The 17,092-nt window shown below is 39.7% G+C and overlaps 1 protein-coding gene across 2 annotated transcripts; it reads left to right on the top strand.

The window, feature by feature from the left end:
- The first annotated feature begins 1,201 nt into the window (after positions 1-1,201).
- OXSM (3-oxoacyl-ACP synthase, mitochondrial) lies at positions 1,202-7,493 on the top strand. Of its 2 annotated transcripts, none has more exons than XM_064672779.1 (3): positions 1,202-1,372; positions 3,426-4,442; positions 6,885-7,493. In XM_064672779.1, exons 2-3 carry the CDS (start codon positions 3,460-3,462, stop codon positions 7,285-7,287), a joined length of 1,386 nt encoding a protein of 461 aa, XP_064528849.1. In that variant the 5' UTR covers positions 1,202-1,372; positions 3,426-3,459; the 3' UTR covers positions 7,288-7,493. The 2 variants fall into 2 exon arrangements, with proteins under 2 accessions (XP_064528849.1, XP_064528841.1); XM_064672771.1 differs by lacking the exon at positions 1,202-1,372 and adding an exon at positions 1,406-1,590.
- Positions 7,494-17,092: the final 9,599 nt, after the last annotated feature.

Here is a 17,092-nt window from a genome sequence, read left to right as displayed (position 1 = left end):
TTGTAAATAATGCTTTGGAAGTACTTATAGGAAAGCTGTATGAAAATTGAGAAGACCAAGTGCCAACTTCCAACAAATTACTAACACACAAATGTCCAAGGAATATTATTTCTAAAGGGAAATTAAATACAGATGCTTCATTTAAAAATAGTGGGGTTTTTCTATATTAAGTTCTCCATTTCCCTCCTTTTTGGCATCTAGGTTTTTTTTTTTCCTTTTTTACTGCAGTAGGTGCTTCATTAATGTGCTATGGTTTGTATTTAGAAGTAGCTGTGATTGCAGCTAAGAAGCATCATCGTATTGTGTGTGAGTAAACAGATTTCAGTTTTCTTACTGCCCTACACTATAAAAGGTATTACCTAACAGGTAAACTCCCCATTTTTGTAATTAATTCATGTCTCTGTTGACGAGACTTTGACACACATTTTATGGTCTGCCATAGTAGCTTCTCAGTCTTCGTGTATTTTAAGTGAGATACCAGTGTCCTAAGTAAAAATCTAGTTGTTCGTACATGTCATTTCAGGCACAGCTTGGTCTCAATTCAGATCATCCATTCTTGCAGCTGGAAGCAGCAACCACAAATAGTTCACTCGTGTGCATTGGTGCTGTTGGCATATTTGTACCTGTATTTTCAAGACTCTGCTGTAAAGCCAGTGATCATTTAGTCTTTGTCTTCTCTACCAGCATTTCAGAATCCGTGAGGAGGAGCACTTTCAAAAAATCATTTAGACTGGAAAAGATCTTTACTATCACTGAGTCCAGTGCTGTCAAGTCCACCACTAAACCATGTCCCCAAATGTCACGTCTGCACATCTTTAAAACACCCCCAGGGACGGTGACTCCACCACTTCCCTCGGCAGCCTGGTCAAATGCTTGACAACTGCTTCCAGTGAAGAAAACGTTCCTAATATCCAATCTAAACCTCCCCTGGCACAACTTGAGGCCATTTCCTCTGGTTCTGTCACTTGTTACCTGGGAGAAGAAACAGACTCCCACCTGTCTACAGCCTCTATTCAAACAGCTGCAGAGAGCGATAAGGTCTCGCGTATTACTCCACCGGAGACCGTGTGTTTGTTTGAGAGGGGGTTTCCTTACTCTTCCTTTGCGTGTTTAATCACACGGTTTGGGAAGGAAATGATAACCTCGCCTTTTCCAGCTCTCTGGGTTATTTACACCACCTCGCTCCCCACCCGCCTACAGCGCGAGGCGGGGCCAGACGAGAGGAAGCGCCGCTGGGCCGCGCGTACCCACACACCTCCTCCTCTTCCCCCCCCCGGCCTGCCGCGTGGTGCGGCCCCGCGCCGCCGGAACGGGAGCGGGAGGCAGAGCGAACCATCGCGGAGCGGGGGGGGGGGGAGCCCGGGCGGCGGAGGTACCGCTGAGGGGGAGGGCGGCGGGGGCCGCGGGGGAAGCCGCCCCCAGCGGGGCGGGGCGGGGCGGCAATGGCGGCGGAGGGCAGTGCGTCTGGGCCAGGGTTTGACTGCTGATGTAGGCATTAAAAGTAGTCACTGCCCTTTGAACAGCCGGGGCCGTCCGGTAATGCTTGTTTCCGGGGGAAGTTGCCCCGCGCCTGGTTTTCCCGCAGAGCAGGTATCGGGCATTGCTTGGGTTAAACAGGACGGCTTGGCACCGGGTGACGGCGTGGGGATGTGGGACGCGCTGCTTTACAGAGCTCTGCAGTCACAGGTGTATGCACACACACATATATGTACACACACACACATATACGTTATTATGCATTTATATATATAATTATAAATAATACGTTATACATCACATTGTATATGCTATACTATATATAACAGTTATTTAGGATATATGGATATACATGTTATACGTTATTAAATATATATACATATGATACTGCAGAGCTCTATTATATATATTATATACAGTACATATTTATATGTACTATATGTTGTATATGTTACGTATATAATGTATTATATACTATACATAGTAATATATATAGTATATATATATACTATATATATATACTGTATTGTATATATATATTGTATACCTATATTTATATATACTGGCTCTCTTTATAAAGGCCAGGCTAACTGGCTTAGCTAAAATGGCAGATTTGGGGCAGATTTGGGTCAGGGTAAGGATGCCCTAAACCAGGCATCCTTAAAAAAAGAATTTTGTTTCATTATAAATATATTTATTTTTTAAAAAATAGTTACATAAAATATATACAGAATTTAATCTATAATTATTTATTAATTTTATTCCTCATCCCTGGAAGTGTACAAGGCAAGGCTGGATGAGGCTTTGAGCAACATGTTCTAGTGAGAGGTGTCCCTGCAGCAGGGTTGGAACTAGATGATCTTTAAGTCCTTTCCAACCCAGGCCATTCTATGATTCTATGATATTCTTTATTATCGCTGTTGCGTATTTGTGCTGCCACAGCTCAGGGTGTTTTAGCAGGAGTGCGTTAGCCCAGCAGCCCCGTGTAGTCCCCATACAGCTCCCTGTATTTTACCAAAGAGCTGGGGATGCCAAGTTGCCCTTTTTATGAGTCAAAAAGCAAGTGACCAGTTGCAGCCTGTATTGTAGGTGTTGACAGAGCTGTGCTGCAGCCGCTGCCCTGTTCCAGCATGCCAGATGTGTGCAATTGGACCAGCTCTGGACCTGGCAGTTGCCAAGGCAAGGGAGAGAGACTGCGGTGCAGTATGGCAGCATCACTGCTAGGCATGGTCCTCTTGTTCCACCTGAAGTATTCGTGCTCAGCAGTGGCCTTCTGCCATCACTTGACATCCCTCTTGATATGTGGGGTCTGCCGATGGGAGGTGGTTGTGTAGTGCATCTTGCTCAAACCACTTCAGGTGCTGTCCCCTGACAGTGTAAATACCCAAGGCTGATAAGGGATAGATGGAGGTAGAAAGATGAGGACTCTTGTCCAAACTATGTAATTGCATTGGTGGCAGAACCAGGAAGAATTTATTGACTTCTGTTCTGAGTTTTTGAGACCGTTCTGCCTGACATGAGGGTTGAGATAACATCTTTAACTTGGTTATGCTAGGACATACACTTTAAGGTGAATACACACTTTGGCCCTTAGAAGAATGAAGCTGTTAATGTTCATTGTCCATACCTTCAGCCATCTGGTGGTTAAAGCCCTGGGGAGAGTTTTGCAGCAAAACCAGAGAGTGTGTTGCAGGCCACAGTAGTGCAAACTCATATTCATTAGCAACTTAAGGTAGATGAGGCCACTAGAGGCATTCCCAAAGTGACTGTGTTTCTGTGCCTTGTCTACGATAACTCGTGCTATTCCTGATTACAGACACAGAAACTACATCTCTTTCTACAGGTTTGAAAATAGGCTTTCTTGTAAAAAGCAAGTTATTAATTTAATGTACTTGGAATGTTTTCCACACTGGCTGTTTTATTGTTGTGTTTGTGTCTTCCCCCTCCAGTTACAGGAATGTGCTTGAAGTGATTATTGCCACCATGTTCTCACAGCACTCGCAGGATCTGTTAAAGGTTGCAAATCTTCATCTCCGGAGTCTGAATTTAAATCTACATTTACAAAACCACAGAAGAGCTTTCAGCAAGTCACTGCCTGCATGTCGAAGGAAAGTAGTGGTTACAGGTATTGGCTTAGTGTCCCCTCTTGGTGTGGGGACTCAGTTTGTGTGGAAGCACCTTCTTGAAGGAGGCAGTGGGATTACATCACTAGATGGGGAAGAATATGCAGGCATCCCATGTAGAGTGGCTGCTTGTGTGCCAAGGGGAAAAAAGGAGGGTCAGTTCAGTGAAGAAAGCTTTGTGTCAAAGTCAGAGATCAAATCCATGAGTTCTGCCACTGTGATGGCCATCGGTGCAGCAGAACTAGCAATGAAGGACTCTGGCTGGTCTCCCCAGTCTGAACAGGATCGCTTAAGTGCCGGTGTGGCAATTGGGATGGGAATGGTTCCACTGGAAGAAATTTCTGACACAGCTGCCTTATTTAAGACAAAGGGTTACAATAAGGTCAGCCCGTTTTTTGTGCCAAAGATTTTAGTCAATATGGCAGCAGGCCATATCAGCATTAAGTACCAACTGAAAGGGCCAAATCACGCTGTGTCAACCGCTTGTACCACAGGCGCACATGCAGTTGGAGACTCCTTTAGGTTTATTGCTGCTGGTGATGCTGATGTCATGTTGGCTGGAGGGACTGAGGCTTGCATTAGTCCTTTGTCTTTGGCTGGATTCGCAAGAGCTCGGGCCCTCAGCACGAGTTTTAACTCGAGCCCTAAAACGGCCTGTCGACCGTTTGATTCGAAGAGAGAAGGGTTTGTAATGGGAGAGGGTGCTGCTGTGCTGGTCTTGGAAGAGTATGGACACGCCGTACAAAGAGGTGCTAGGATCTATGCCGAAGTTTTAGGTTATGGACTGTCTGGTGATGCTTGCCACATAACAGCACCTAATCCAGAGGGAGATGGTGCATTCAGGTAAGAACTCTATGTTGACTGTAATAGTTTCTTCATGTGTTAATTATAGTGGGTGCATTTGTTTCTGTTACTGTGTGCTTTTCATAGAGAAAGGCTGTTCAATCTTGAATTAATATTACAAAAGCTTGAAAAGGCTGTTCAATCTTGAATTAATATTACAAAAGCTTGAAAATCTGGAAAATGAAAGAGCTTCTGGTACTGTTTGTTCCCCAATACTTTTTTTAGTAGCACGGTGAAGGCCAGTTTTTGCTAGAATCAGCCTTTTTTCATAGAGTTACAAAAACTTTCTCGTGTGAAAACATTTTGCTTTTGGTGCATACAGCTGTTCACATAAATAAGTCTCAATGGAAACCTCTTTTTTAAGATTTTTGTGGTGCAGTAGAACCTTTTTAAGTTCTCCTTCATCCTTTGTCCGCAGAGAAGAGAGGCCATCCCTTGCAAAAGCGTGTTATTTGTTGCAGGAAATCTTAGGTGGTGAAAGCTGTAGAGCACTTGGAGGACCTGGTTTGTTAGAATATTCAGTAGTTTGGATGAAGAGCGTTGGTGGAGGGGCATAACAGAAATACACTTTAGTACTGCTTAGGGAAATGGTAAAGTTTCATCAATGTTTTTCTCATCAAAAACAGTTCACAAGTAGACAATACTTATCTAATCATTATCATTGACCTAATTAAATTGTTAGCTAAATTATGTATACCATTTGGTGAGTTTTATGTTTGCTGAGTACTATTGCTGAGTTGACATTGGAATCTTTAGCAAAGGTTTAGTTTGCCTTATTCCAAATGTATGTGAATATTTAATATCAAAATTCAATATATCACTGCACAAATAGATCAAACTTCTTCATGGTATTGTAAAGCTGTGTTTGCATCTTTATTGGGTTAACAGATTTTTCTAGAAGTATAAATATACCATGTTTCCCTCTATGCTATTTGATTCGTATTTAATTGTTCTGCAGACTTAGGTGTGAGATGAGTAATCAGAAGTGTCTTATCTCATATTTTCAGACTTGCTTACCCTTGAGATGATATGGCAATATATTGTAACCGAATTTTTGTATATTTTATGATTGCAGTAGCATATAAATTAAATTCACAGTAGGAAGTAGTTGAAAGTTAATCTTGGTATCTCCAAAATGTTGCGCTTTTCCACCCTTGAGATGAGATAATACATTTTAATACCGTCTTCAAGCCAGTATTTTGTTACTGCAGTGGTATATGGATTAAATCTGGAATGTATATGCTTCTCTTACTTTTCTGTAGGAATTTTATTTGCCACATCAAAAAAAAATCAGCAGAATATGTTTTTATCATCTTCTAATAACTACTTCAGTAGGAGGCTAATACATGTGTTGGAATAAACCAGCAGGAAAGGAGAGGCAAAGCCAGACTAAGGAGAGTGGATACAAAGATTGTCCTGCACAAGTAATCTGGTATCTTCTTAAGTAAATATGTTTGTTGCAGATGACCTATTTAACTAAATTAATGTATCTCACGGTTGATCAGTAATCTTTTTTGCCTGAAAGTCGGCTCACTATCTAGCGACAGTGAGTGTCAGTGGCCTCCAATGTAAGCTAAACTGGATGCTTCTAAGGATAGAAGGCTGTACTAGAGACATTTAAATTTGTTTAGAAGCCTGTGTTATCTTTTTTTTTTTTTGAGCTTCCTTTTATTTACTTATTTTCATAAATTTCAAAAGAGTCAGTGGTCTTTTGCTCAGAGGCTCTTGGTTAAGTTGTATGTGCAAGGAAATGTCTGACTAATTCCCTTCTTTCTGCAGGAAATCTGTGAGAAAATCACAGTATGGAGCTGTGGTGATCCTTATGTGTTTTTCATAAAAAAGCGTGTTTTATAGAGGCAGTCACAGTCCACAAGTTGTCAGGAGTCAAACAAAGCATACCATATTCGGGTAGAAGAGTGTGACTTTCAGTAAATTTCCTTATAAAATGAAATATAGGAATTTGTGCTATCTCCTAGACATTTTCTAGTCTCTGGAAAGCATGCAAAAGAAGCTCATGAGGAGGATGACTGCAGATTTTTGCTTTAATTTCCCAATATTTTTGTTGGGTAGAGCATACCTAAATTTTTGTAATAATATCAGGTAGTTATTTCTCTCTCAAATATTTTCAAATTTTACACTGAAAAAGGTCTTTTGACATAATAATGTAGTCTATAGAGGTTGATTGTTTTAGCTTCTTTGTATTTTTCCCAACAGTGGAATTTTTAACAGCAAGTCTGATTTTGTATTGGGCCTCACATCTACTACTTTTCTCTGGTAGCTAAATGTAGATGCTAATGTATTTAGTTAGATGAATTCATCTGTTGTCATTTACATCTTTGCTAAAGCAGATTTTTACATTTGATAAACATTTTTCTTTTGGTTTGTCCATTTGACAAAAATATATTGGGAAAGTCAGCATTCTGTTTTCTTTTTTTCCCCTAGGTGTATGTCTGCAGCAATAAAAGATTCTGGGATCAAACCTGAAGATGTAACATATGTCAATGCACATGCAACTTCTACACCTCTAGGAGATGCTGCTGAGAATCAAGCAATCAAGAGACTTTTTAAAGATCACTCACGTAATATTGCGGTTTCCTCCACAAAAGGAGCAACGGGACATCTCTTGGGGGCTGCAGGAGCTATTGAAGCAGCTTTTACTGCACTGTCCTGTTACCATGGAATTTTGCCACCTACTCTAAACTTAGAGAAAACAGAGGCAGAGTTTGATCTCAATTACGTTCCATTAACTGCTCAGGAGTGGAAAACTGAAAAGCGGCGTATAGCACTCACAAATTCGTTTGGCTTTGGTGGTACTAATGCAACTTTGTGCTTTGCAAGTGTTTAACTTATGCTGAGAATGTTGAGCAAAAGTGGCACCAGTGATGATTTTCTGTACTTCTGCCCTTGGTGTGTACTGTAATCTTTTCTCATCTTTGAGAGTTGCTCATTTGATACATAAGAACTTTATTCACTCTAAAATTTACATCAGTAATTCTTTTAGAAAGAGGGAACTTCTTTTACTCATTTTAATAAAAATAAATAAAAGATCTATTGTTTGTATGGTGAAGAAGATTTTGTTCTTGACTAGAACAGGAGACATTGTGATTAAACTTCATTAGGATAGATTTTTGTATGTGTGTGACACAGAAATTGTTCAGAAACATTTATGCAAAAGAGATGCTGGCTAACAAGCTAGAACTCCACACTTGGTGACTTAACTGCACGATGATACAAGGTTTATGACTGAGCTCCCCTTTGTTACCCCCTCCATATATAATTCTGCCTTTTTCTTCATTGTACGTTGTCTCAAATATCATAGATTTTATGTGCATTCTTCCACACAAGTGGAAACTTGGAGAAACAAGGCGTCTTCTATGAAAACAAAACCAAAAAAAGCATATGCAAGAAACAAATCTGGGTCTTGTGTTGAGGAGGAGAAAGGGGAAGAAAGAGAACAGGAAAATTAAACTATACCTAAAGCTAACATAGTAATGGTGGTTTAGGTTTTTTCCTGCATAGGAGCAAGTAAAGGACTTCAGCTATTCCTTCTGGCACCAGCCAGCATCTCAGCCAAATACTGGCTTGATTCACAGTGCAGATGTGAGTGAAGCTGGATATCCCTGTTGATGGGTTAGTTCATTAAGAGACTTTTTACCGGTGTTCTTTTTGAAATTGTCAGTCTTAGCCTTTGACCCATGTAAGTGGAAACAAAGTAACTCACTGGATTTAAAATAAACGAGGTAAAAAGTAGCTCCACTGTAAGTAAATTTTATTCTGGAAAGAGCTTACTAATGGGCTATCATGAGGCTTAGCTGTACCATAAAACCTCATTATTTATACAAATGGTCTGAATGCTGAAATTGAACTGCATAATTTTTGCATTTGTTCTCTTTACTGAATAGAAAGTTAAAGAGGCTGGTGTGAAAAATGCAGTCAGAGAATGATTAAGACTGTTTCAGAAGCTAAGCTCATACAGAACAACGCAGTCCAAAGTAGATTAATGAATAGTAAACCGGAAAGTAAAATAATATATTACCAAGGGGAAAATGTGAAAGCATGCAAGCGAGAGAGAGTATGGGAGTTTTGCTGTCAGGGAAAATACTAACAAACCTCTTAGCTTATGATAATTAACAGTGGCAATACAATGAATGAGGATGTGGATTGCATCCAATATAAAAGGCAGAATGTAAAATTCAATGATGCTCTCTGCAAATTATATGCAAAAAGAAATTGATTCAAAGAATTCAGACTCCAGGAGAGAGCTAGCAGCAGGGTTATGAATTTGGAGGAAATCATCCAGCAAGCTTCTTCTGGAGACAGTATTTTTTCAGTTAGTTGTGATCCAGGGTGGAATATGGAAAGACTAGATAGTTCTGTATTATTGTGGACCTGAAGTATGGTCTAACTAAACTTGCACAGACTTGTTACGTAGCTGCAGACCTGTAATTACTACTGTGACAGAGATGCCTCCCTTTCCCTCTGACAGCAGAGATCATGGCCCCAGGAGTGTTGGATGCAGACTGTAGTGTACCAACCATGAAAAGAGAGATGATACTGTCACACAGAAAAATAAAACAGAAACTGAAATGATTAAAAGATCTTTCTCCTCCCTTCAGCCTACTGCAATTTAATCATCTGCTGCAGGTAACCTTTAAACCATGAAAGCTTTGTGACAATAGTTATTTTAGGTATTTTGATTATAGATAATTTTAACAGGCCTAGATGCAGTAGTAGTGTGCCTTGTAGGGAATTCAGATATTTTAAAAATGAATACAGCCCAAATTTAACCCCTGTCTATTTGAATTTTGTTTATATAGGTTTCACTTTTATGTACTTGTTTGGAATCACCTCTTTTTATCATATACCCCGCTGAGCTGATCAGAGACTACCTACTGCTAATTACTGCTTTATTAGGGTAGCTGCAAACATAAAAGAAAAGCATATCTCTCTGTGTTGCTAAACTATTAAATGGGCAAATGGACCAATGTTTAAAACAGAATTCTTTCCTTTAAAATGTTCCTTTCATCTTTAATAAGCAAGAGATTTAAGGGTCCAGAGTCTGGATTAAAAAAGCTTCATATTTAGACTCCTGAGTCTGGAGTTGCTTCTGTTCTGATAAGCAAAACTTGGAAATGGTTGTAAAGTGTTTATTTGGAAGCTTGATTCTGCAGTGGTGCAACATACCTGTGAGAGCCAAATGCTCCAGTCAGGATCACAGAGCGGCTGAGGCTGGAAAGCACCTCTGGAGAGGTGCAGCTCTAGTCCAGCCCCCCTGCTCATAGCAGGGCCAGCTAAAGCAGGTTGCTCAGGGACCTGTCCTGCTGAGTTTTGAGTATCTCCCAGGACGGAGATTCCACATCCTCTCTGGACAGCCTGTGCCAGTGCTTGTTCACTCTCACTGTAAGAAGTTTCTTTCATTTAAATGAAATTTCCTGTATTTAAATTTGTTCCCATTGCCTCTTATCCTTTCCCTGGATACTACCGAGAAGAGTCTGGCTCCCTCTTCTTCATTCCCCCATCAGGTATTTACACACATTGATGAGACCTCCTGGAGCCTTGTCTTCCACAGGCTGAACAATCCCAACTCTCTCATCCTCTCCTTGTATGTCAGATGCTCCAGTTCCTTCATCATCTTTGTGGCCCTTCACTGGGCTTACTCCAGTGTGTCTGTGTTTCTCATGTACTGGGGAGCCCAGAACTGAACACAGCTCTGCAGACATGTCTCAGCAGTGCTGAGAAGGGGGGAAGGATCATCTCCCATGAGTGCTGCTGCTGTTCTTCCTAATGCAGCCCACGATGCTTTTGGACTTACTGTGAAGATAGCTGGTCCATTGGGACCAGGTCTCTTTCTACCAAGCTACTTTCCAGCTGTTTAAAATATTTTTGTATTTGAATTAGAGATTTTAACTTAAGTGAATATTTTTAGAAATAAATGCATTTGAAACAAAAATTGGAATTGTGAGAACTTACATGATCTCATATACTCAAGAGAGCCTAATAAAAAAATATGTTATAAAATATGCAAGCACCATATGTTTGCTGAAATCTTAGAAAGGTCAAGCCAGTGCTCAGAGTTAATTACTGCCTGTCTCTGGAAACAATTTATTAAAATTATAAACCTCATTTCTTTTTGGACTTCTGTACCCTATTCTGCAAATGCAAAGAAAATATTCCTCATGTTAGTTTACTAAAGTCAGTTTAGTTCAGTATGCAGAAGTTTTTTTCTTAGGTATACAGCACATTTTTTACTAATGAAAGAATTTATAAAATAATGTCTTGCCAGTTTCTAAATGATTTCAAATTAAATCCAGTTCAAGCTTGAAAGAAGTCCTGAGCGAAAGGTTTTTTATTTTCAGAAAAAAAAAAAATTAATGGTTTTCTAATATGATAATAAAAATCAAGAATAGGTGTATACTAAACTATAGTTATTTCAAGGCATCTATGGCATCCTTTTGAACATCCAGTGAGCCTGTAGTGAAGTGTGTATTGCAAAACCACAGGTGGCTGATAAACCTTGTTCCCCTTCCCACCATGCCTGACAGCCAGGGGCATGGATGGGACAGCCATGCTGTGGGAACTGCCAAGTCCCTTGGCTCTGTCAAGGTGTTTGGGGTGGAAGCTTTGTGGGACCAGCCTTTTGAGTTTTGGGACCAGCTGTGGCACAGGAAAACAGTTGGTGCAAAAACGTTCAGGTGTTCACTCCCAATTCTCTGTGACATAATTGGTCTTTCCATTTGTGTCTGCAAGGTTGTTTTAATGAATTCAAAAGCAGACTTCAAGGGTAGTTGAATGGAGGAGTATGTTTGTTGAAATAAAGAGAAAAGTCTCTGTGATAAGAGATACGAGAAGCTCTGTTGATTTTAAAATGTGGTTGGAAGTATTGTAGGAAATGGATTTTTGGAAAGCAAAGCAAGGCAGTATTTCAGAGGTGAATGGCTTATCAAGCAGCGTGAAAAGCAACTGGTTTAAGTCTGCAAAAAGTTAATTTTGCTATCTGTTATTTAACATAGACATTTTTACATAGTAAAGCTTCATGATGATTGTTGATGTTAAAAAAAATAATTAAATGTATTTATATTTTCAGCTCTATGTTGGTCTTCTATTATAAAAAAGCCAGGGCCAAATATGAATATAACTGGGGAAGGAGGCATTTTACTAGTTTTTGAGGACTATATGGAGCATTTCTACCTTGGACAATTTCTGAGAAAAGGTTTTGAAACGCCTTTTTTTTCCCCACACTCTAGGGTTTGGTCTGACATAAGCTGCTCTTATTCTGAACTGAAAAATAGATGTTGCTGTATCAAAGAATGAAAAGAATGTATAATGATTTGATAACTTTTGCTGTTATCAATTTCCCCCTTTTTTTCTGTCTTTACTCTCTTACCTCCTTTCCTAATTTATGTAAATAATACATAGCCACTGGATTTTACTATCTGAAAAAGGAAAAATCCAACTTTGGCTGTATTTTTTTCAGTTTGAGTCACGAAGGTATGCATCATTTAAAGCAATAAACACCCCAAACTTTGAAATGTATAAACCTTACTTTATAAAAGTGTATATTTTGAGGAGAAGCATCTGGACATAGTCAAACCTCCCTATATCTTATGATGTGCAGAGAGTAACTACCCTCAAGATTTAGATTCTGTAGTAATGTTGGCTCATACTCATTAGATAGCTTTCACAGAACAGGAAATTGAAGCTGGAATTAGTATTTATCACAGACCATAGTGAAAATATTTCTTCCTTCTGGATATTCTTATTAAGATCATATAGGCTCTTTAGTTTAATCACCATAGATTGGTAAATCTGAGATTAGAAGTAATTCTGTATATATTACATTTTAGGAATATACCTTTAGTTCCTTTTTTTTTTTTTTTTTTTTTTTCCTCTGAGAAGACAGGCTCATCTTTGATTTCTAAAGCTAGCTACAGTGACAGTAAAAACTAGGATGAAGGCAGTTTTATAACCTGAGCAAAATGTGTAATAGTTTCTTCTTGGGCAGTAGACACCACTCAAAATTTTGTAACAATGATGATTAATTTTAACTTGGTAGAGAAGCATTTTTCTACCTGGAGTTATTGAACTGTAAAGAAATATGCCAATATCAATTGCTTGTAGTCAGTACTGCTGTGTAGGAAGTGCAATAATTTTAGTATGACAGCTAATATACAGGAATATCAAACTGGTAGCATATAAGGCTATTGTAGCCCAAGGTCTCTGGCAAAATATAATAGGCATGGAGTGAAATAAAATAGTAATAGAAAGGATTTAAAAAAGACCTATATTCATAAAGAGCACAAGAAATGCAAAAGAGGAACTGTAATTGAAAAAGAGATTAATATTTTATTAATGTGGGTCTTGTAGTTCTGCTGGAGTGCTATAAAGTGGATCAGATGTTAAATAGCTGGACATCCATGTGTTAGTTAATATCATTTTGTAGTTTTTTGTTTTTTGTCATTGTCAGGATTTTGGTGTTAAATGTTATTGCTCTAAGCAGTGATCAGTTGTTTCATGCCTAATGGACTGTTTCCTGGAGTTCAGAGTGCCATCGAGTGTTCTCTGTGTCAAAACAAGACATAAAATGTATTCTAGGAGTTCATTTAAGAGTCAATTCTCATAATGTCATGAGTTTGATGGAAGAGGAAGGAAGGAAGGAAGGAAGGAAGGAAGGAAGGAAGGAAGGAAGGAAGGAAGGAAGGAAGGAAGGAAGGAAGGAAGGAAAGGAATTAAAAAAAGGAAGGAAGATAAGAAAGAATAAAAAAAGAAAGAAAAAAGAAAGAAAGAAGGAAAGAAAGAAAGAAAAGGGCTTGATATGGAATATTTGTATACAATAAGTTCTGAAGGAGTGTCAGAAAATAATAATTGTATCTGCTATTTAATTATTTTTAAAAGGAGCATTATAATTTCTGATTTTTTTTCCTCAGGACTTTTTTTCCAAAAATGGCATCTGGCCTAGGGAGGCTTACATGCAACTTGGTATCATCTATCTGTATTTAATGTGAAATTTTTTTGAATGCTGTCTTGAATCACCTAGTGATGCTTAGGGATTTTTTTTAATCAGTGGTGGGAATACTCTTGGCTCTTGAGAAAATTGGGTGTCATTTGGATAGCAGAACCAGCAGGTTCAACCACCTTGCTAGCTGTTTCTATTGGAACCAGCCAAATTCTCTAAACTTGGTGACCACCCTAAAGTCCTTGGATGTGTGCAGGAAGCCAAAGCAGTACAGCTGAGGTTGCACTTTGTGAGAGCAAGTTTGGGCAGATGGGATTATTGCATCACGTGAGAGAGAAGGGGAATGGAGGGACACATTAATTCCTCTCACAGGCAGAATGATAGGGGGGAGGGCTAGGAAGAGACTCATGGAATCAGATACAGGGATAGATAATGGAGCCTAGAGGACCTATAGCAGAGAAGGACCTCCAGAAACCAAAGGAGATGAACAAATGTGATCAAAACTTTTGTGCTTGGCTTATTGTCTAAATAGAAAGTACATTGAAAGCTACGAAGCACATATTTTTCTGAGCAAGATGATGTCTTTTAACAGGAAGTTTGCCAGCTATAGGAGGATTTCTATGCTTTTCTGGTGTGTTCCAGTACATAATGAAGACTTAAAATCATATTGCTTTCTCCTCACCATGCTATCTTAACATTATATTGTATAGAGATAAGATTTGGGAATCAGTAAAAGACTGAAAGATCTGGTGGAGCTGGAAATATAATTCTGGAAGTGTTGCTTTCTAGCTCATGTCCAGTCCATTAGATCTCACTGTCTGTCACATTGGCTTTTTAGTTGAAACTGGTTTATAAGGATATGCAATAAGTTTCTTAATTTGGGTAAAACTGAGTCTGATCTATATCCTGTAAGTCAGCCTTTGATTTTTTTTCAAAGAATTATATTAAGCATACCTTTAATTTAACTGCTAGATGGGGGATCTTACTGAATTTCACTCTTTGTATCAGAACATGAGAGAGTTGTCTCTGTTCCCCTGTTCTTTCTTTGGAAAAGAAAGAGAATAATAACCTTTGTCGCACATGCAAATCAGTTTTTGTCAGTGCCTTTTTTTCAGAGTAATGTAGGCAAATTACTCATAGCACATGCCCTTCTTAGCAGACTACATGGGGGTGGAGTTTATAGAAATAGCTCTCACTGAATTTCTTTCAATAACAGAGAGAGAAGGATTCAGATGAATTTTAGAAAAAAAGAAAGCCAGAATCTTCAAGAAAAGCAGATCCCTGAGACTGATAACAAATTGTACAGGGAATCCAAGGGAGCAATACAGTCAAGGAGTGGTAGTTTCCCTATTCGCATCTGTTTCAGGACATTCTCTTTGTAATTCAGCAATATAAGGTGGAATGAGAGTAGAGGACACCTTTGTTCTGTGTTAGATAGCTCAAATGTGTGTGAAGGAGAGTGTTCAGAATGACAATTGCTGAAGCCCTTGAAAATAATGGCACATGCTGCCCCAGAGACAACTGTAACACCCAACGCTGCAATGCTGGATGCATTTGGGATTCTCACCAATGTCACGGTTATAATGGGAGCGAATAATTTGGCCTTTATTCAATTAATTAGTCTTTGTTCCTCCTCTGACTGACAATGATGATGCTGGCTGTGGTGGTTATGTTTTGAATGTGAGTGCCTTTCTGTCAGGAAATGAACTGACACAAAAGATCTCATTCCCATGGGTCACTTTGCCTGAAATAATCATGCTTACTGAAAACTTTAGCTGTATTTACTATTTAGATCCACTGATTTTACAGAGCTCCTACAAAGAACTTATACCTGGTCACCAATTCACTGGGACATTGTCATTTCTGTTCTGTATGATTTGTTCCTGGTCTGCTGGCACTGTGTGAAACAACACTGTTCTCTTCTGAAATAGCTTAAAAAGAAAGTATTGTGGCTCACATTCTGTGAGCCCAGGGTTTACTGGCTGATAGCCAGGTTCATTTGCCAGCACACTGATCTATACTGGGATGTTACAGATTCCTGCACTGGGCCAAATTGGTCTGCACCTCATGATGGATGCTATAGGATAGCTTTAGGAAAAGGTGCACTTTAGGATTTCTGGAAAGAATTGTAATATCTCTCCCACTTAGCTGCAGTAGTTCTCCAGAGGAAACCTTAAAAATGCCCTGCTTAAAAAGAGTGTGTGCTTGGTTCTCTAGCCATACACAGTATAAAAAAGTCCAGAGGCATTTCCACCACTAGTACATGCTTTTGAGGAGATGGACTTAGCAGTCTGTTTGTGTCTATGACACTTAGAGACCAAAAGATTGTGGCGGAACAGTTTGAGTATTAAACATTTTAAACCATCATCAACTGTCAATCCTATGGGAGGAGATGGAATAGACTGGCTCGAAGCTGCTGCTTTGCAAAGAAGTTATTTCTGTTCCAAGCGCTACTGTTTGTTCATCTGTAATGGGTAACTCTGGAGGTCCAGCACAGAGACATCAGAAACCACAGAAGAGCATCTTCTGAAACTGGGTAAAACTGGTCAGCCTCCACCTACTGAGAGCAGCCACTCCTGCTCTCCAAATGTGCATCAAACTCAGTTGGGCTGGGCTGGTTAGCATTAGGGTGAAGGTCAGGGTTTGGCCGAGGGCTCGGTTATGTGACGAGCAGTTTTGCAGGAAGACTTCTTTTCTCCGTCTCGGAAGCGGGACGCTGTTTCCACCGCTCCCGCGGTGGGGCCTCCCGAGCAGAGAAAATCGTGGGCGAAACCGGGGTAACCACACGGTGGCAGCAAAATCCCGGCTATCTGAGGACCTCGGGCACCCGCCCGCAGCTCAGGGGTTCCCTTTGGCCTGGAATCATGGAATTAATAGTTTGGGCTGGAAGGGACATTTAAAGGTCATCTCTTCCAACCCCCGGCAATAAGCAGGGACACCTCACACCAGACCAGGTTGCTCAGAGTCATTGCTTTTCTTTTCAAACCACCACACAACCATTGTTTACAAAGGAACACAGCAGGGCAAGGAAGAGAGACTAAACATATTTCATCCAGCCTTTGTTTGTTCCTTCATAGAGCTCATATGAGTTCCCCTGTGTGAATAAAACCCGAGTGTGCTCTGACTTGCTGAAGGGCACAGACTTTGAAGGGGTCAGCAGCTCTGTAAGGCCATGATGTTACATCATCAGGCATAAGAAGCACAGGCAGAGCAGTGAGGAGGGGAAATTATTCTATATTTCTTAAGCAGCATATCCATACAGTCGCTGAAAGGAAGGAACTGTAAGATTAAAGTGAAAGAAATTGTTTAGATATATCCTAAGTGTCTTAGGACTACTTATTTCCCATAGTAAATTGCAAGTTTACTGAGGCAGTTTAAGAATTCTACTACTTAACTAGAAATTGAGTGTGAATCAGACATTGTTCCTGTTCCTGTTCCTTTCCTCCTCTGGCTCCATCTCTTGACACCTCCATTCTGTGTCGAGTGGCCTACTAGGCTGAAGGAAAGAAAGAATCTCCTGGGAACTGTTTCAAAACAAATTCCTAAATTGCATTCATAGGCCAATGATAACATTTATTGCACAGTACTTGTTTAGAGGAAATAAGAAAGAGAAGGAAAGATTTGGAAAAACAAGCTAACACAAAGGCAGTCATTGTTCCTGCCTCATGCTTCTTTTTAATAGACCTGGTAAAATATA

This window comes from Pseudopipra pipra, chromosome 1, assembly GCF_036250125.1.
Source record: "Pseudopipra pipra isolate bDixPip1 chromosome 1, bDixPip1.hap1, whole genome shotgun sequence".
NCBI classification, from domain to species: domain Eukaryota; kingdom Metazoa; phylum Chordata; class Aves; order Passeriformes; family Pipridae; genus Pseudopipra; species Pseudopipra pipra.
The sequence above is the reverse complement of the archived record's forward strand: the minus strand, read 5'-3'. Positions and strand labels throughout refer to the sequence as shown.